Source organism: Drosophila gunungcola, unplaced genomic scaffold (genome assembly GCF_025200985.1).
Source record: "Drosophila gunungcola strain Sukarami unplaced genomic scaffold, Dgunungcola_SK_2 000103F, whole genome shotgun sequence".
In the NCBI taxonomy this organism is placed as follows: domain Eukaryota; kingdom Metazoa; phylum Arthropoda; class Insecta; order Diptera; family Drosophilidae; genus Drosophila; species Drosophila gunungcola.
In genome coordinates this window covers 183131-205517 of record NW_026453265.1, presented here as the reverse complement: position 1 = coordinate 205517, position 22387 = coordinate 183131, and the positions used below count along the sequence as shown (strand labels likewise).

Genomic DNA, 22387 nt, shown 5'->3' with positions numbered 1-22387 from the left:
AAAATATAATAAAATCAATTTCATATATGTTATTTGTTGCTTTAAAATTGTTTAACAGTGTTTAGAATAAGTATATGGAAATACCCTTTTTGACCCCTACAAAATGATAATAAAAGCCGCTTTTCTTATGTATTTGTTGCACCTTTCTGATGAAACTCCCTTTCTGTTATCCTTGCAGGACCATCCCAGCTTGAGGGGAACCCCGCTGGCCATGTTGGCCGCCCAGTGCAACAAGCTCTCGAACAAATCCCCGCCCCCTTTGGCCGATGCCGCCGTGGGCAAGGGCTTCCATCCGTGGAAGAAGAGTCCCAATTCCCCGGCAGCGGGATCTAGTGGAGGTGGTGGAGGTGGAGGAGGTGGTGGTGGCCAGCACTCACCGTGCGCCATCTCGGCGGCCAGCTCATCCAGCTCCAGCGGCTCCAGCGGTGGCCACTCCTCCAGCAGAAGCCTTTCTGCCAGCGCCAGCACCATGGTGAACATCACGGCTAGGTAAGCACACAGGCGGCGCACAGCGGTCCTCCAGCGGATTCTCAGGGATCGATAGGGGGTTAAGCCGAAAGGACACTTGTCTAGTTAGGATCTCAACTAGTAGGGTAGACTAAATAAATATAAAACCAAATAAATCAAAAATATCAGTAAAATAATGATAGCTAAAATATCAGGAAAATATGATGCAGCTATGAAAAATATTTAGTTAATTTATATTGGCATGGCAAATTCTAAGAGCCTCAAGGATTTTACAAAATATTAAGGTAATAAACTATAAGGTTATTAAAAAAATGCAAGATGACTGCAGGGTTTTAAAAAATAAAAAAGTCAGTTATATTTCTATGTAGGGATACGATTATAACACTTTTTTTAACAGTCTAAGGAAGTCAAGGAAAAGTGTTTATCAGATATATTATACATATATATTTTAATGGTATGATAAGATAGCTGCTGTGCTTTCAATGATCCAGAGAGGACTGCTAAGAGTACACTGCTAAAAAATGGAATAGTAAAAATAAATATCTGACAATTGAATTTAAAATTGAATATTAAATAATAAAATTAAATTTGAAATCATAGTTTTAAACACAATGCATATTAAATTACCTTATTTTTTTAAATTAAAATTTCTAAAAAATTCCAATTTTATTTAAATGAATTTTATTTATGCTAAAAATGGTTTAATTTAAAACTGACCAAAAATCAAAGGGAAAATATTTAAATTGAATAGGAAATATTTGCCAGTGAAGACTAGGCATAGAAAGACTTGGTTGGTTAGATGTCCTTTGGCGGCGCTCTAGATCCTTGGAATCCCTGTTCGACCTGGCTGTGCGCTGTCGCCGACAGCAGCTGTACCCTATACGACCCCTGAGTAATTTCAGCATCTATCCTTACAGTCGCCCCCTGGCCTCCTCCTGCGCGGCGGTGGGCGGCGGTGGCTCCGCCTCCGGATCCTCTGGCGGCTCCAGCGGCTCGTCGGCATCCTCCTCCTCCTCGTCGGCGGCGACGGCGGCGGCGACGGCGGCAGCGGCGGCGGCCGCCTACGGCAGCGATCTGTACTTCCCCAATGCGGCCACGGCCTCGAACATGGACAACCACCACATGCACCAGGGCCTCCTGGGCAAAGTGGAGGCGGCCGGAGCGGCGGCCTTCGGTGGCGTCTATTCGCGCCACCCCTACGACTGGCCCTTCAATGCGGTCGGCCACAAGGAGGCCAGCGTGAACTCGGGCTGGTGGGACATGCACAGTGCGGCCGGCTCCTGGCTGGACATGGGCGGTGCCGCCGGCATGCACTCCACCATGGCCAACTATGCCAGCGAGAACTACAGCTCCGCCCTGAGTCACTCGCTCTTGAATTCGGGCCAGCATTTGCTGCAGGACACCTACAAGAGTATGTTGCCGGGTCAGGGTGTGGGTGTGGGTGTGGGTGTGGGCGTGGGCATGGGTGGCTTCTCCCTGCCGCACAGCTCCCCGTCGGCGGCGGCGGCTGCAGCGGCGGCCACGGCAGCGGCGGCGGCCGTCAGTGTGGGCTCACCCCAGGGTGGTGGCTCCAATTCCACGCCCTCACCGCGCTCCCAGCGGCGCTATGCCGGGCGGGCCACCTGCGATTGCCCCAACTGCCAGGAGGCAGAGCGCCTGGGTCCAGCCGGCGTCCATCTGCGGAAGAAGAACATCCACTCGTGTCACATACCCGGCTGCGGCAAGGTGTACGGGAAGACGTCGCACCTGAAGGCTCACCTGCGCTGGCACACCGGCGAACGTCCCTTCGTGTGCAATTGGCTGTTCTGCGGCAAGCGTTTCACACGCTCCGACGAGCTGCAGCGCCACTTGAGGACGCACACCGGCGAGAAGCGCTTCGCTTGCCCCGTGTGCAACAAGCGCTTCATGCGCAGCGACCATCTGGCCAAGCACGTCAAGACGCACAATGGCACGGCCCAGGGGGGTTCGGGCGGTACCGGCAGCGGTGGCGGTAGCGGTTCCGCTTCCGGTTCCGCTATCGGTATCGGCGCCAATGGTCTGAAAAAGGGCTCCTCGGAGTCGTGTAGCGACTCGGAGGAGGCCGCCAACCAGTCGGGCGAGTCCAACGGGCTGGGCGGCGTGGGCAGTGGCCCACAGACGGGCGTGGTGGGCGGCGGCGGGGGTGGCGCTGGCAGTGGTTCTGTGTCCGGATCCGGTTCCGGTTCCGGTTCGGTATCGAGCATTGCCACTAGAAGCGGTGGCTCACCCATCAATTGTAGTGGCAATTCGAGCACCAGCACCAGCAACAGTACCAATTCCGGCAATTCCGGCGGTAATTCACAAGCCGGCAGCCATCCCGGCACCCCCACTTCGTTGCATGCGCACAGCGCCAATGGCACGTCCAGCAGCCTGCTGGGCGGCGGTCTGCACCTGGCCACGCCGCACCAGATGGTCGCCGCGGGCGGTTCGCCGGTGATGTTGCAGCATCAGCAGCATCTACAGCAGCAGCAGCAGCAGCAGCAGCAGCAGCAACATCATCATCAGCAGCAGCAGCAACACCAACAACACCAGCAACACCAACACCAACAGCAGCAGCAGCAACACCAGCAGCAGCAGCAGCAGCAACACCAGCAACATCTGCAGCAGCAACACCAACAGCAGCAGCAACATCTCCAGCAATTTGCACAGCAGCAACAGCAGCAGCAGCAGCAGCAACATCACCACCTGCACCACCATCATGCGCACCACCTGACCAGCAGTGGCTCACCAGGTCTGGATGCCAGCCACCTAGTAGACATCAAGCCACCCATGGTTTGAGGTTCGCTGGGACCCTTCCTGTTTACCAACTAAAAAAAAATAGGGGCAAACAAGGAATTGGGTTCCACTAAACCTATAGCAACAAGCAACAATTTCTTTGACAAAAAAAACGCTGGCCTTTGTACATATAGCCAGCAGTAAACAACGTAACTGTACATATACACTTAAAAAAAAAACAAATGAGAAGAACAAAATATGTGTCTATTGCGCTAAACTAAACAAACATACATATTAACCTATTGCTTGTAGCCTATTATAGCCTAAGCCATTTCTAGAATATCTAGTTGTTCTTTTTCGAAACACAAACACAAACAGAAAAAAGGAAAACATTTTTTTTAATATTTTTTTTTTTTGAACTAGACCTATGTATATGTAATTTTTTTTTTATAGACATACTAAGCCTATGAAATATTAACCAAGAGACAAGCTTCGAGCACCCAACAAAACAAAAAAAAAATTATGCAATTCTAAACGAAGATATAAAATATATATAAATATTGAAAGCGGAGGAAAACATCAACATAAATATATTTCTAGTCCAATTATGAAGTGTGAGCGAACCAAAATTGTAAAAAAAAAAACAAAAATACAAGAAGAAGAAGAAAATTAGCATATTTCCCCTCAATTATTTTTGCTAAACCCAAAACGGAAGGAAAAAAAGATCGACGATCGACGATCAAACAAACACATACACACACACACACACACAATCGAGGATATCTTAGACGCTAGTGCTTTAATCGAACCCAACTAAAAACCCAAGCTAAACCTAAACTAAATGTGTTTTTGTTGTTTTATTTGAACTAGGCTTAGAGCAGATATTTAGATACTTAGCACACACACAAACACAAACACACACATACACAAAACACAGAACACACACAGCACGGATGCAAAAAGGACTTTGGCCAGTCCTCCGAAAAAAAACTTAGGCCGCATCAGCAATTTATCATCTTCGATTACTTTTTTTTGTCTATGTAAATTAATTATTTAAAATACGAATAAACTATTTAAATTCATTCAAAATAAATGTACAACAAAACGCTCGATTTTTAATTATTTAACGGGGGGTTAAAATGTGGATATATGGGGGGGTCTAATCAACTTTATCAATTTATTACCTTCAATTACTCTATGAAATATTTGAAATAAACTTTTTAAATTTCTATCAAAATAAATGAACAACAAAATGCTCATTTACAAATTTTTTTTATTCGGAGAAACCGGGTTCTAAATCAAATTTTTTATGGACTTTGGGCAGTCGTTTACTTCGTGTGTCAATGTAAAATTATAATTAATAATTATTATATAAAATTAACTATTTAAATTGTTTTTATAATTAATTAAAAGGCGGTTAAAATATGGAAATGTGGAAAAAAAGGGGGTCTATATAAATTTGTTGAAGCAATTTTTACTTTTGTGTCTATATAAATAAATTATTTAACATACGAATAATAAATATAAACAGGGGCTTAAAATATAGATATATGGAGAAACTGTGGGCTCTTATCAATTTTTATATGGACTTTAACAAGTTTTCATCTTCACTTATTAAACTAATTATGAAACATTTAAATTTTATTGAAAATAAATTTCCAAAAAAATGCTGAAAACGAATCACTTAACTGAGGGTTAAAATAAAGATACGTGCAGAAAATGAGGTTCTTAGTCATTTTGGATTAGATTAGATTTAGATTACATAATTCTTGTCTATGAAAAATAAATATTGAAAACAAGAATAAGCTTTTTTAAAATTTCATTAAAAATAAATGTAAAACAAAACGTTCGATTACGAATCACTTAACGGGGGGTTTGGATATGGATAAAGGGGGCTCTAAATCAATTTGGTAAATCAATCTTTGTATCTGCAAATAAGCGTAAAATATGTTTATCTGATTGAGGGTGGTTTACCCTCGTCGAGTTTTATTTGGGGATGCTAAAGGACTTCCTGTCCTCCAGCACTCATGCCAATTCATCTGGTCGTTAACGACTTTTAACGCTCTCAATCTCGACTAGCGAAAAGCAAAAAAAAGGATGTGAGTGGATGGGTGGCCAAAAAGGTCGACCCCTGGATGTCCTGATGTGTGTGGGTGATTTAAATTTTATTACCGTGGACCGAGCACCCTTGCAAGTCCCCGCAAATCCTCGGAACAGATTGCCCGTCAAGTGGGTGCAGATTGTTTCCATCGCTTCCATCCCCTTTTTGAAATTGTTTGGAGTGGATTAAGCTGCGCAGTTATTTTTCCCGCTGGTATTTTTGGTGTTTTGGTGTTTTGACATCCTCGGTGGGGGTGTGGTCGCCCAAGGGGGCAAAAACAATTTGCCAGGGCAATGAATTCAAGATTCAAATGAATAAGGATCTCTGGCCGAGATGGCAGAGTAAATGCCGTTGAGGGCTCTACATTAGGGAGAATTAATGGAAGGTCCTGGCTGCTCACTTAAAGCGTTTTGCAGAGCCATAAAGACTAAATATCGGAATTATTCTGGACGGCATTTAAGTGGTGGGTATTTAAAAGCAACATTTTATTTAATAAATACAAAAAAAAAGAAATAAAGAAACGCATTACACTCATTAATTTATAAGTACAAAATAATGTTTTATTTAAATAGTTTTTTAATATATATAACGCTTGAAATTATGAGGATTATGAAAAGTTATAAAGATTTAATATCAAAATAGTACTTTCTGGTTCTTAAAGGAAAGTTATAGGTATAAAAATAAAATTATATTATATTGACATCAACAAACGAATTTAGAAACAGTTTAATTTCCGAAGGAAAATATTAAGATATTTATAACTAAATAAGAAATAATAAATTGTTATTTTAGTAAAATTTGATTTATTGAACATAATATTTTATTTTTATTACAAGTTTGTCTATACTGGAATATTAAATAAATATATATATATTGTTTTAAGGCAGCCCAAAGAGACTGCGAACTATTGAAGGCATAAATCAAGCGCGACTTAAAGTGTTTGTTCCCCAAAGGATTCTCAAGTGCGGTAAATTGAAATGAGCCAACTCTCTTGCTCTACGAAAATCCCTGACTCCTGTTTTCCTGGTATTGTGTGTCACATGGTAGCTGCATCCCGCTGGGCTCCTCACCAAAGTCCTCCACCCACTCCTCCCACTCCATCCACTGCTCTAGGATTCGGATTTCAAAAGAGCGCCAGAGCAAGTTGTAAATTAAAATAATGAAAAATACAAACACACACTGCTCGTTGGGGAGGGGGATGTGAAAAAAGAGATAGCTATGAACATAAAACAAAACACAGGACATGCGTTTGGCATCGGCTTGCAAAGGACATGGGCTGGCTGTAAGTATGCACATATATATTGTGTAATATACAGCTGTAGTCAAAGCAATATTAGTGGTTTTTTAGCTTAAGAAATATCTATTGCAAATAGCTTGAAAACAAATTTTGATAATCATTTTTATTCCAAGTGCAGATGAACGAGGATTTATGGTTATTTTCTTTAATTGTTATAAAATCTGTATATACTGCAGTATATACAGAAAAGTGCATTTTGGGAAACTATTAAAAGTTTTAATTTAGCTTGAAACACTGAAACAATTTAAAAGATTAAGTTAAATTAATTAATTAAATTATAAGAAAAGATGCTCTTGGCCTTAAAGGTATGTCCCATCACTATTATTGTGACCGCAACTGTATTTAGTGGGTAAGGAGCCGAGTATAAAACAGAAAAACTGAATAAATCAGGAAACGGCAAGGTATATCTGCAGTTGAGTGGGGCAGAAGGAACCAAAACGAAAACGAAAATGAGAACGAGAACGAGATGATGATAAACGAGCGACACAGCGGCGCTGACAAAATCATTAGCAGCAAACTTTAATTAAAATATGATTTTCACACATTTGAGCGGAGTTAGGCGCCAGAAACGAGATCCTCATCAGTTCCCATGCTCCAATCTTCAATCCCCAATCTCCAATCCCAAAAAAAAACCTCTCCCCGAACAGAAATTGTCAACGAGGAGATGCCAAAAGGCATCCCAAGAATCTTTTAATGGTTGCCACGCCCCCCGCCCGCCCCCGTTCACAAATCTTGTTCACACATTGTTTTCATTAAGCAAAAAAATGAAGCGCGCACAGAAAATATTTGCATACCCTGTAAATAAATCAATGAAATGGGGTAAGCCCAACTAAATAAAGTGATTTTAACCATTTTAATATTTATATATTTATATATTTATATATATTTCAATATATATACAAAATATATGGTAGTTATTTAATAAGCAATGATTATGTATGATGAAAATCATAATGAAAATCTGAAAAATGTATTAAATATTACAGCTTTATGAATTATAGCTTAATTATCTAAAAAATATATATTAAATATTACAGGGCACATAAAGAGTTCATAGTCTTGAGAATTATCATTTAAATCTTTAGTCGTCGCCTGAATGGAGACAACGTGATTTGGAGTTGTTGAAGTTGTTCAAGTTGTTGAAGTTGTTGGCAGCATCTCCGTTGTCATGTTGTTTCGACATCTGTTTGCATTTGACACGATTATTTATGTTTATCGCGCGTTAAATGCGCGCTATTATCAGCATAATAATCGTAATTAAAAGCCAACTAATTTATGGCAGTGATTTATGCCGCGGTTTTTTGGATTCTCAAATTCCAGGCATTCCCTAGTTTCCTTCGGGTTCCTTTGGCTTTTTTTTTCATTCCCTCGACAACCTCGACTTCCATCTGTTTTACCCACACACTCTCGCACTTTTGACTTCTCAATTCAGTCGGTCGGGCACTGCGCAATTCGGCATTGTGGAATATCCCGCTGGGCCAGGATAACCGACCAGGCCAAAGGATACCCGCTGGGTGTTTTAATCTCATTAACTGTCGACGCGATTTCAACGCTTCCCCATTCCGATTCCCATTACCATTCCCATTCCCATTCCCTTTTTGTGACCTCTGATTACAAATGTTATGTTGTTGTGGCTGCAATAAACATTTAAGCAAATTGCATTTGTTATCCTGCGGTTTCTATTTTTCACAGTGAAAAGAGAACGGGGTCACGTGCCCCTACCTATATCATACATATATCATTATTTGATCAAAGAGGGCTAGATAATTTATTTAACATATGGATACGCATACCATTATTTTATATATTTTGTAACCTATATAAGGAGAATTTAAGCACAGCTGTTAGTAGTAGTATTTTCATTCTTTATTGCTGATTTTCATAAATTGTTTGGAAATATAGATGACTAGAAAGTGTCTAAAATTAAAGCCAAAACTAACAAGCTAAATTTTCACATTATTATTATATATTTATTATTTGCAAATTGGAACAGAATTTTTTAGAGGTTTTTAATATCGTGAACCAATTGGTCAATTTATAAGCTTGTTTAAAGTTGTCATAAAAATAAATGAATCATTAATTAATCATTAAAAAAAAAATATTGTAAAGCCGATTTTTTTTCCAAAATTTAGCCACAAATATTTAGAGATATGATACTTTGAAATCGTAATCCAATTAAACAAATTATTTGGTCTTGAAGGTTATTTAAATAAAGGCCACTTTGAACCATATAAAAATGGGCTAAAAATTGCAAATGACAAAACTATTACTTAAGGATATTATAACTTAGATATTTTATGTATTTTGTTGAATTGTTTGTATTTAAGGACCTTTAATGAGGTTACCAAAATGATTTATTACTACAAGTAGCGGGCTTTTAGACAAGCTTGAAGACCTTTAAGGTGCGCTAGAAAAGGCTTCTTCCATTCATTTGCAGTCATTACGAATTCCCCGCAGGTTTCCCAGCAAATGGCCTCAATTGTTGCCTTTTTAGCCACTAATTGCTCAATTAGCCGCTTGGCCCGGCCACATGACACAGCCCGAACCGTAGCCACACCCCCTCCGCCCCCTTTGTCCAACCCCTTGACCCCCCACCACCAACCACCACCACCATCACCTTTATATGGCAATTATTTAATGTACTATCTCTCTCTGGGCCACTTCAATGGCAATATATATATAAAGGTATAAAGATACTATGTATATATATATATATACCTATGCGGCACTCCCCTTTAGCTCCTAATAAGTTCGTTAGCAACTCTTCGAATTGGTAATATTTAATTTCGACTGCGTCTCCAATTGACGAACCTATCATTTCATTTTGGACTGCGTGCGTTTGAGCGGAAGTTCAACCGAAAGGGTTGAGTACCCATTCCTTTTCGGCTGAGAAAGTGCAAGTACAGTGAAGCCTAGGTCAAGGGGCTCAGAAATAAATTTTAGATTAGTAGAACATCTTGTTGTGTGGTTCTAAATTAACGTTTCGCTGTCAAAAATTGGGCTTTGTAAAGAAATTTGGTAATTTTAAGAAAGCGTATCTTAAAAATAATTTAGAGTCAACAAATCCTTAATTTTCTCATTTGAAAAAAGTTTTTTTTTTATCAACTTTCGCATTCTTTATAAGGGGTTATACTTCTCAGGGTTTTAATACCAACTTGATTTGATGCTTTAGTTCTACTGTTTTAATATAAAATATTTAATGTGAAAGAAATTTTTTCAGATTATACTGAGTTTAAGCCCTAACTTCGTATTTAATTTGAATAAATAAAACATTTGTGTATTATTTTTCTAACATTGCTCAAAGCCCATTTGCACTGTACTGTATGTAAATAATTGAGCGCGTATATTGGGAACTCTGGAACTCCAAATGCCATTTAATTGTGGCACGCAATCAATGGGAAGGATATTAGGGATCCTGCCAGCAGCGCCTCCATCGATGGCAGATAGTTGATAGTTGTTGCATTTAATTACGTCAGATTGGATCTGCTCAACGGATCGGTTCATTGCAGCCAACTGGCAGGAAGGAGGCTCCTCTTTTCCCGAAGGACACGCAAGGCCAACTAAAAAAAAGGACAAAGGATCCGCAGGAGGATACACAAAGAGTTGAGTTGAGTTTGTGAAAGAGAACACTGGGAGTTCCTTAACCTCGACGGAGGACACTTGCCGGCTGAGCGTCAAGTATCCTTAGACAATTACCTGGCCAGAGATGATTATCTGCTAGAGTTAAATTCGATACCGTCTATTAGCCTCGTTATTATCCTTTTTTCTGCGCCCCAGTGTCTCCTGTCTCCTGTTTTCTGTTCCTTCAGTCTTGCTGCTGCCATTTGAAGTGGTATCGTGTGTCAGACTGAGCGAATTTCCACTCATGCACTGGCAAAAAATGTTGATAAGTTTAGACATATCCTACTAAATTTATGCAGCGGCCATCATGAAAATAGTAGTTGCTTAGCTTATGGAAATAGCAATCAAAACAAGCATTGAAGCTACTTTTGAAATTTGTATTTTTATTTTCATAAAGCTTATACTATAAACTAACTGGGGAATTCAAAAAATTTCACATTTATAATAGGTATTATATATAAAAATATTTAAAAAATATATATATTTTAAATATTGAATACATATGTATGTATATGTTCCGCTTTGATTTTAGCTATATTAAATATGGAAATATTCTATTTTTTTGACTACATTTACTTGCCTATTTTCGAAAATGATTTTATTAGCCCATATTAAACTTTATAATTTAAAACTTATAATTTATTATTTTATATACTTCACATTTATTAAAAAATTGTAATATTAATTCATGCAATTGAATAATTTAAATATGAAAAAATTAATTTAGAATTCTATATTTATTTTAACTTTACCATTATTTTTTCGGTGTATGTTCGCTCGTTTGGGTGCCAAATGAGTACCTGTTTTCGGGCCGTCCTGGAGCTCCCACGCTGCAATAATAGTTTCCATTGATGAAATGGGAGATGCCGAAAAAGGATGCCAAAACCAAAAAACAAAAAAAAATATGGAGCCACAGGAAGTGCGAGAGTGTCGAGCTATTTTGTCGGCTTATCGTCCATCATCCGCACATTAGATGTTTTTAGATGCCATTCCTTGCTAATTTAAGTCTTCGGTTTCACAAAAAAAAAAAATAAGGAAAATAAGGAAAACCAAGAAAAAAAGGTTGGCAACATGTGTTTTTCAGTTGGTTTTTTATCAGATTTTCCCGCTTACACACAACTTGTCCGATTCTCACAATTAGCCCCATTCCATTCCACTTTGGTCTACTCTTATTTTTCCCATATCGAGAAACGCCCACTTGTCAACATTGCATTCGTGAAAACTCAAAACTGAAAACGGAAAACTGAACTGAAAAAATTAATAACTCTAAGCCGAAAAGCGGAAAGCGGATCAAAATTTCCACATGTCCACACACAGCTGGCATTTAAAAAAATGTCCGTGCTTTATAATTAATATTTTTCAAATGAAAGGTATTACAATTAGTTTTGTTCTCCTTTGTTTTTTTATTTTTTTTGGCTTAACATGATGTGTCCTCACGGACATTTTGCGGTTTGACGCTGCTGTCGAGTAGCTTGTTAAGACCAACAAATAATTATTGTAAAACAATAAGTAAAAGTTGGTAACAAGAAGCAAAACAAGGTAGACATTCGAAGGCTCAGAAATAGGAAATCCATTGATACTCTGGCTGGTATTGGAAATATTTGCTAGCATTAAATCAAACAATTTACTTTAAATTGTATAAAAAACATTAGAAAATAGGTTCAATAAATTCACTTAACAATTGTAAAGAAGTTTAGAAAATTGGCTAGTGACTAGTGTCTTATTTTATAATTAAAAAAAGCACAAGAATAATAATAAAGTTAAATTTAAATTTTAGATAAGTTAAAATCAGAACTTAAGTTTAAGTAAAACAACATTTATTTCTGTTTAAATTAGTTTCGAGCTTTTAGAACCATCTAATTAACAGCTTTTATTCATTTTTGTTAATTTAAATGTAGTCTCTTTCTATCAAAAAACAGAAAATACTTGTACGTGTCTTGGGAAATGATCAATTATATTTAATATTTAATTTTATATTCTTAGCAATCATTAATGTGGAGTTAAAGTTCCCAATAATAGCCAATGCCAACAGGAATATATTGTCAGCCAAACTAGATATATAACTAATTAAAGCAATAATAATATAAATCTTACTGGCAATTAAACTAATTAATAAATTTTCAATTCATTTTCTCCATAAAGGAAATTCAAGTCAATGTTATGGTGAAACAAATTGTTAAATAAAAGATATAATACAATTTAAAGTTTATTTCCTCAGCTCAGTTTACGATTAGCTGATAAATTTCTACAAGGATTTTACCAAAATTCAATGAATTCTCTTCTGTGATTGAAAAAATGCATGTACCCAGACAGAATAAGAGTGTCCTGGGAAACTATAAATCGTAGCACACATGCCTTTCGCACCACAGCCGCAGGACATTGTCAATTATTCAGCAGGCTTCGATGGCCTCAACAAGGTGCCATAATACAAAAAGAAATAAAAAACAACGAAGGGCATTAATAATTATTTTTTCTGTTTCTTCTATAGTACACATATGGAAATTATAGAGCTGCCAAAGTTTTCGATGTGCCTCCACTTTTCAGCTCCTCGTCAATTGTTTGTCCCTGAGAACCCAGGCCAGTTGTCCGACTTACAGTTTACAATTTCCAATCGCAATCCTCCATATTGTGTGTATGTTGTGTCAACAGATGTGTGGGTTCCACTGCATATCATCGGCACAAAGGCATATCGCGTGTCGACTCGATCCTCGCCTGCAGTCAGCGGCTCTGCTTACGTAAATATAGTATAGAATTGTGCAACAAATTGCCGTCGTTGCGACTCGCCAAGCCGCCCACCTGGTCACCTGTTTTATGATTGAAGGATTAGCAAAATGACCCAAAAGAAATCTTCTAAAACGTCCAATTGGTTCAACGAATTAGTCTTCAAAAACTATTTCTTAGTTTGTATATGACAATTAAATAATGTAAATGGGTTGAAAAATTGTTCAAAAATAAAGTTATCTTAAAATTTATATGTATTTTATGTCAATTTTATTTGTACATAATATTTTTTTGTTTATTTGTTATTATTAATAAAGTGCATTAAAATATATACAAAAATATAACAGGTCAGCAGTAATATATTGCAAAATATTCTTAAAAAAGGAATACTTCTTCTTTAAAATAATCCTAACATAAACTTTCGTTGTTTTTATAAACCAAATTGTTAACCTTTACTCAAGGTGTGTTAGTTAATTTTGTTTATATTTAAGTATTTCATTAAAAATTTTTCAATTTATTATTTTTGAAGCTCTTGTGACCAGCGCAATAATTATAAGACTGTTCTTTTAGCGTTAGGATATTAGTAAATAAAATTAAGTGAAATGAAAACTAAGATAAATTAGATGGAAGTGCTGGTTTTATAATCTCATTTAATTAAAACTTTTACAGTACTGTTACGTTAGTTATTATTAACCATTTTTAAATCAGACATATCATAGCTGCTGCCTTCGTCCTTTGCTCACAAATCCTACAGCCATCCTAATGAAAATCATTTGTCGAGAGCCGTTCGAGCAGAATAATTTGCGCCGGAAATCTGTGCGTTGACTGTCAACTATTCCGCCAGCTAATTTAAAGTAAATTTCGGCAAAACATCGTTGGAAATTGGAGTAATTGAATTTGCCAGTCACACAGAGGACAATAAACTGAGGAAGGGAAAAACCCCGTTGGCATTTACGCAATTTAGCATCAATCAGGGCAAGAAATGTGGGTTGGAGTTGGTGGAGTGCTGAGCTACCTGGACTCCAGTTGACCAATGTCCTGTCTCGAAAAAAGGGGACCTTTCACAACCCCTTCTACAGATTATACTATATTCTGTTCCTATATTCCACTGCTAGCACTTTTAAATGACTACGACTCATGTCGTTGGCATTCTGCTCGGCCACTCGTTTCTAAGACAAGTGGTTATTAAGTTTAATGATTTAATTAGAAAATGATCGGCAATTGGCGTTTTGTGCGCACTGGCGGTAGTTAAATCGAATTCGTTTCGTTTCGATTCGATTCGCCTTGCAATTTGCCAAAGGCCGCCGCACAAATGTCCCCCCAACTTTGTATCTGAGTATCTAAGTATCTGACTATCTGAGTATTTGACTTTCCACACATGCACAGCTCTGTTAGAAATAATAATAGTGCAAAGTTCTGCAAGCTATACATATCATACATATATATTTAAAAGACATTTTTTTTGTGATATAATTGGTTTGTTTAAATAAGAAAAGCCTCAAACTTCTAAACATAATAATTGTCCATTAATAAAAATGTTCAACTGTTAATGCCACTAGATGTATTTAATTGAAAAAAATCCTTATCTGAATATTTAACCAGATATCTAATTAATTCTTAATCTTAACAAAGGCAAATTCAACGAGGCATGACATTACAAATATTATTCTTTGTGAACTTTTAACAAAAACAGATTTTTTAAGCATATCAAGAAGGTGATTTTTCTAACATTTTACAAACAACGTTTTTATTATCTGACTTTTTTCAAACATTTCAACCACATAAGTTTACCGCAAAATCCGTCAATCATTTCACTTTGAAATGTAGGTTTTTTTCTTCAATTAACAATAAAGTAGCTATACTTTGAATGTTAACAAACTTTAACCTATTTAATCGGTCGATTCGAAAGGGAATTGGAACTGCTATTTTAATTGTTTACTTAATCTGTGCAATTACCAATTAATTGTTGAAACTCGAGACGAAGTTTGTTTAGGCCTTTGTTGGCCCCTTTGCCCACTCCATAGACATCCATTCAAAGGAGCCGCCTTGTGGCCAGTAAGTTTTCAGTGTAATATAGACTTCCAGGAAGTAGTTACTACGGGTGAGCAAAAAAAAAAAAACAAAATAAAATAAAAAGATGCAGAGATACAGATTCTTCTGGACGCACAAAGGACTGGCCATCAAATGGCCAGGCAAAAAGTGCAAGGAAAGACTGTAGTAACAAAAAAAAGGACAGATAGCAGACAGAAGTCAAAGTCCTTTATGAAGGCTTCGGAGTCGATTGTTTGCCCAAGTAATTGATACGCTCACTTTGCCAAGGGGACAAATTCGAGACAATAACACGCATAAATGTCAACTTTACGCAACTGACAATGAGTTTGGGTATCGGGGATCGGGGATCCTGAATCCCGAATTTTGAATCCTGAATCCTGACTTCTCACAATGGAAATGCGGTCGACGTCGAGGACAACGCAGCATGCGACACAATTTATCAATTAAAGGAAATTGGGAAATTCGGAAATGCTGCCCTTTACCATTTCCAATTTGTTGTGTGCACTGATAAAAAAATGGAATAGTAAAAATAATAGTTATCTGACTATTGAATTCAACATTTCAATATTAAATCATTATATTAAATGCCATGCATATTTAACGGCATAAATTTTCATTAATGTGAAAAATATTAGATTTTAAGTAGTTTCTATTTTATTTAAATACATTTTCAATTCTGAAAATTGCCAAATACATTTTTCTTTTAATTTTATTATTAAAAATAACGAAAAACCGCAATAAATAAAAATCAAAGTGAAAAATATTTAAATTTAGTCTAAAATATTTGGATTTATTATACATTATAATACTTCTAATATAATTAAATCTAAATTTAATGAATATAATTAATAAAAATTCAATTTCATTTATATATTTACATAACTTAGCAAACAATTTAGAAATCATAAAATCTTTACGTGACTTTTAGTTATATAAAAGTCACTTTAAAATTAAATTAAAAATGTAATTAAACATTGTAGCACTAGAAACATTTTTAGCAAACCAACAAACGTTTTTTTTTTTTTACCAGTGTAGAGTGTGTGTGCTAGGCCTTCTAATTACGCGACATGCGCTGACAAATTTTCACAAATCACAGACCCAAATGGAAAACCCCCTAAAAATGAGCGTTTGGCAGGACAATGGCATCGAGGCTCGTAAATCGCCATAAAAGATGATAATGGCTGTCAGTTTTCGGTCGCCTGGCATTTGTCTGATCGATGGATCGTTGGATCGTTGGATCGATGGAATCGATTGAATCGATGGCATTGATCGGCCAGATTGCAGTTGGCATGATGCTGCATCCCCTCTGGCTAACCGCAGAAGTGTCCTGGAAGAAAGGACTCAGCACGCACAGCATGTGGTCCCCACACACACACAGATTCACAAAAACCCAACCGAACGCAACGCAACCCAACATCAAACCAAACAAAACAAAACAATAATAATAATATAAAGGAAGGGGAATATATATAATGTTAAAATACACATCTCTAAATTGAAAATCGCGCCTGATGTGTTTGTGCGTTAATTTCGCATTTCGTTGTGTTTTGTCAAACTTTTTAATTGCTTAACGAACTTTCAGCACAATTGGCATTTATCCCCGTTTCGGCCGACTTCCTCTGAATGCCCCGCCAAATTATGAACACTCCAATGAATCCAAAGGTTATCCTTTCCCTCCCCCTTCCTCTCGATATTTTGCATAATTTATAAGTCGATTTTATTTGCTTGCAGGCGAAACGAATCTCCTGAGTAGCCAAAAGTTTGCCAACATTTGAGCTTAATTAACATAATATGTTATTATATAAAAAAAAATATTATTGTAACGCGAATCGAATGATTAAAAGGCATAGGCTTCCTTAGAAAAGCTTCTAACAAACAAAAAATATATATATTTTTAAAACATTTTTAAGATATTAACCATTTTTCCAATATAGCATTTTTATAGAATCATATTTTTTTTAAACATTTTTAAGACATTTACATATTACAATTTTTTTTGTTTTACCATATTTAAATATTTATATAACATTAGATGGTTTTAATGACTAAGAAGCTATGATACAAATTAGAAAAATTATTTGTATACATAAATTATATTCCATAAAAATATATAAAAAAAAAAAATTTTTAACATATTATATTTACATGCCTTAAAATAGAAGACAATTTTAAAAAATGAAATACTAATTCTTTTAAATATTGTTGTTCATTTCGCAGGCTCTTAGACATTTTTTACCCCCTGATTTTTGATTACTGGTTTAGATAAACCTTAAAATATATACCGACAAATGCAAGATTGTATTACTTTTTGTGTGATTTGTATACAACATATAATTTGCCCAAACATCGCGAAAAAAAACGCCACAACAAATCGAATAACAAAAGAAATATGAAAAAAATTAAACGTTTGTGTGCAAAATGTTCGACAAAACGCTGACCAAAGTGGGCGTGGCCCGGCCCCCTGATTATATTACAACCACAGCGAAAAAAAAAAATAATAATAAACAGACAACAATGAGCAAAATTTAATAAACATTGCTCGTCGCGTATGTGATTACGGCAAATAAACGAAACGAAAAGGAATGAAAAATTATTATGGAAAATGTGAAAAATGCGAATGGGACAATGAGCCGACCAAATGTAGTATAATATCCAAACCATATGACAATGGCTGAGTGAAGATACAAAAAAAAAAATACAAAAAAAAAAAATAGAAATAAAAAACTGTCAACGGAACGAGTGCCACGCCCACTGGACCGCCTTCTCCTGTAATTACGCGGTTAAAGTTAATAATCAGTTTATATATGAATATATATATATATATCTACAATATTTTGTATTATTTCTCATGGATGATACGCATAGTTGGAGACCGTGTGCGAGCGAGAGAGCAGGGCTAGTGCAAGGGTGCGACAGAGAGGGCCAGATGGCGACTTAACCCCTAGGCTACCAGCCAACGATTGTTTGTTGTGGCGCACAGCGACCGCCGATTGGCTTTGGCTTCGCTTTTCTTGGCCACCAATCTGTTGTTTGGCCATCTGCCTTGGGCCCCCCAACTTTCCATAGACCTAGTTGTTCATTTTTTTTTTCTTTTTCCATATTATTTCCACCATTTTTTTCAGCTGGCCATGCTTGATGGACCTTGGTAATCGCCTTTGCGGTCAACGGAGAAGTCAAAAAACGGTAGTATCTCAGGGTTTGCGTGCACTTTTCTAACTGCCATTTAAGTGCAAATTGAAAAACGCATTGGTAGAAAAACTAGAACTAGAAATAATAACCGAGCGATGTGCGTGCAATGGAAAAACGTCAATGGGGCAGACGAGCATTTTCATCCTCATCTTAATGTCACGCACCTGGCAACCCTTTTTTATTGTACTATTGTACTCTTTTTTGTACTATTTTTATTGTACTATTTGCTGTGCGACACACACGCACTTTTCTGTGCAACGTGCCACTTGTTCTGCCAACTTGCCACCGTGTAATTGCGATAAGTACAGGCCAGGTCGTAGCTATTGGCCACAAATGCTGCAGTCACTCAATCGATTCAATGGGCATGCAGACTGTTCCCAGATGTACACAGTTGGCACAAGATTCCGTTCGTTGGGGGGTTTATAGAACAAATATCTAATGTACCTGTGGCTAATACGTAAAAAACCAGGAAAAAAACACTGTTTTAAAAGGATTTTTTTCTAACACTTTTTAAGTCCGATCGGTTTTTATTTATAAAAGTAAATATACAAAAATGGAATAGTTCAAATATTCATCTGACTTTAGAATTTTAAATATTATATTTAAAATGATTTAAAATTAAAAAGTTTTCTTTAATGTTGAAAATTTTAATATTTTAAAAAGTTTTTATTTGATTTAAATGCATTTGATCTAAGTTAAATATGTTTGAAGCTTAAATTAAATGTTTAGATTTTATAATCTATTTTGAAAATAGTCAAATGAGACATTTTCAAAATTGGAATATACTTTTATTAACTTAAAACCGCAATGGATGAAAACTAAAGCGAAAAATATTTAAATTGAACATCAAATTAATATTTGGCATTAAAATGTTTTTTTTACCAGTATACTTTATACATATGAAATAAAAACTTTGTAGAAAAATATTTGCGTTACAAGCTTACAAAGAATTTTAGGAATTTAAATACTTTAAGAATTTTAATGCATTATTTATTTATTAGTTATTTTCGAGCCATTTTTTTGTGAGAACGACCTAAAATATTTAATATTCATTTTTTAAAAGCCTTCTTACTTAAAAGGATTAAAGCTTGTGGTAACATGTATTTAGTATAATAAAATTAACTTAACGAATTAAGTAACCAAATTTACATGAAGATACATAATATTTTGTTTACCAATACAAAAATATATTAACTTGCATAATTGATATGTTTCCATTAAATATTTAATTTATTGAAAACAAGAAATATTCATAGCTTCTTAAAAATCTCTTGCTTGTTAAAATCATTCTGTTAAGCAACAAAAGAAAACTAAATTAGATTAAGTGATATATTTAGAGTGAATAATGACACCTTCATGTGTGAATAACTATGTTGAAGAGCTCTCGGAAACAGCATTGGCACACCCCTTTTGGCATTCCCCCACTTTTTTCGGGGTATCTAAACGGCTGTCATTCAATGTTAATAACCAAATCCCATCGTAAGCCAATTCGTAGAAGATTTCCGGGTATGTACCCCTTAATCCTTCTCATTTGGCTGTCATAACTGGGTCCCACCCACAACAGAAACTCCTCTCCAGGATGAAATTCCATTAAGGATCTGATCCGCATTAGCTGCCAATGCGGAAGCAAAAAAAATACGACAAAATGCGTTTCTATGCCAAATTTTTAAGTGTATCAGCGCCCACACAATTACGCAGCCAGCTGGCCACGCCCCCTAGAAGAGGGCGGAAGGGCGGAACGGGTGTGCTGCATTATGAATATATTTTCGTATATATATATATGTATGTGTATATCCCTAAAAAGGATTACGAGTACAACGCGCAGCTGATTAGGTTGACACGTTCCAGGCAACGCTTGTGCTTACTTCATTTCGTGTGATTTTGTGTGGGTACACTGGAAATAATTTGTGCTTCCTTAATGATTGTAAACAGCTTTACCTTTTGTTTAAGACTATTTTTTATATACAAGTCGTTAGTAATATATATTTAATTTATTGTTATTATGTATTTGGTAAATTTAAAAATAAAAATTTCATCACAAAATATCACTACTGATATTAATTCCCTTTTAATTGCTTCGCCTCATATTTTAGATTATTTTTATTGTCATTAACTACTTTTAAAAACTCTACGAAAATATTAAAATATTGCATCTTACAGTGACATTAATAAATAAATATTTCCCTTTCATCACTTTTAGGTTAAAGTAATATTAATTTAATTCAATAAAGGCAAACCAAATATCAGATATATATTGCTTACCTTTGTGGAACTGTCTTAAAATATTCTATGATATAGAAATCTATATTAAGTTTTCTTTATAGTTACTCATTTTAATCAAACAAATACAAAATCAAAAACTGTTATCACCAATTATATTCATTTTTTAGAAATTTAACTTTTTTTTAAAGTTTTTAATCAAATTAAAAATTAATTGATGTTCAATGGCAGTTTTATTTATAATTGATCGATCATTGAAATATCTGAAATTGATCAAATCTGGCAAGTAATTTCCAAATGTTAAATTTCATATTTAACTTAAATATAAAATTATAATATTAAAAATATGGCATACTATGTTGCATGATCTAGAACTATAAAATTTATATTAATGTGGGAAATATTATATATAATATGGCTACTTATTGTTTTAATGCATTATATTTCATTTTTATATGGCTTAAATTTATTTTAATAAAACTTACATTTATTAAAATCTATTTCGAAAAACGTCAAATGAAATATTACCAAAAAGTAATATGTTCATATGTTAAATATGACTAAAAATGAAAAATGTTTAAAATGGGAGTATTTTATACTTCGATTTAGAACGTTTTTTTAACTTGTGTATAAGTAATTCATGGTATTTTTTGCTGTGCAGTAAAGGGGACCTGGCCAAGGGACAATGGACACAGGACACAGGACACAGGACACAGGACACAGGACACAGGACAAAGGACAAAGGACATGGCCGATGCTGGGCAGCGAGATGCAGGGCGGCGCATTTCGAAGGCGGTGGCGGAGGCGTGTCGGGCGTGCCAATTGTGTGACGAGCGACAAACGCGAGCGCTCCTTTAAAATGCTCAAAATGCAGCAGAGCAGAGGCTGGAAAACGGGAAACGAGGAAAAGAGGAAAACAGGAGCACTGCGATGACGAGGTGCAAAGCCCCGAATGCGGCCACGCCCCCAAAGAGCAGCGGCCAGGACCTTCGACAGCCGGCCCATTTCTGGCGCGAGTTTTTATTATTATTATTATATTTTTTTTTTTTTGTTTCTTTGCCTTTGCTTTTTGTTTTTGCATCCCAAAAAGAAAAAAAAAGAAGGTGGAGGCAGCGATTCATTTGACGGGCGGGCGTGACACGCCCACTCAGCACATGGGTATGGTGAAAAAGGGGGGAGGCAGAGGGGCAAGGACACGCTGCCTGTCACATGTCAAACCGGAAGTGTGCGAAAACCAAAGGCAAATAATACACTGCTGCAAAATAGTTTTAGGGTGCATTTTTGGCTAATTGCCTTAGTGCAGCGAATTTATGCTCTATTATAAATAAAAACCAAAGAAAATATTAAAAAGCAAAAAAAATATATATTATATCCTTATCAAATGTTTTATAAATATAAAATATAATATTAAACATACAATATTATAAATATAAAATTGATATTAAGTAAATATGGTTGTATAAGAAAAACAAAAATATTTATTAATCTTTAAAATACCTTCACAAAAAGTGTAGATTTATATTAAAAGGGACAAATTTTTATATTTTTTTGAAATTGTGTAATAGTCATTACAAATTGTTAAGTATCTTGATATACTACTTGATATATTTATTGCTTTTGATGGAAAAAATTGATTTGTTTATTTTTAACAATCTCTTTGAATACACTAATTATAAACAAAAATATTTATTTAAAAACATTAGTTTCATATCTAACCGAAGGGTCTAAAACGGAGTCTGGGTTTTTTTAAAGTCACATAAGTACTTTCGTGGTATTAATTTAATATTGATCCCATTGATATATTTTTCTAACCCAATAGTTAAGAATTTATTCAAAGGTAGTTTAGTTTCTATGACAATATTTTTTTTGGGTGTAGAATTCGTCACTCGCTCTATTACTCGAATTCTATTAATCTGTCTGTGATTGTGATTTGTCGTAATTACGCAGGACCTCGCTAGCTCGTGTTGTGCACCCTTTTTTTCGGC

The 22387-nt window shown here is 35.9% G+C and overlaps 1 protein-coding gene across 2 annotated transcripts in view; it reads left to right on the top strand.

Moving 5' to 3' along the window:
- LOC128265229 (transcription factor Sp8) overlaps window positions 1-4116 on the top strand; it is a 34955-nt gene extending 30839 nt beyond the window's left edge. Inside the window, exons 3-4 of one of the 2 annotated variants that reach the window (XM_053001105.1) lie at window positions 179-489; window positions 1371-4116. In XM_053001105.1, the coding sequence (XP_052857065.1) occupies window positions 179-489; window positions 1371-3264 (2205 nt within the window). In that variant the 3' untranslated portion in view covers window positions 3265-4116. The remainder of the gene's footprint in view (window positions 1-178; window positions 490-1370) is intronic. The other variant, XM_053001106.1, reaches the window with a different exon arrangement.
- Window positions 4117-22387: the final 18271 nt, after the last annotated feature.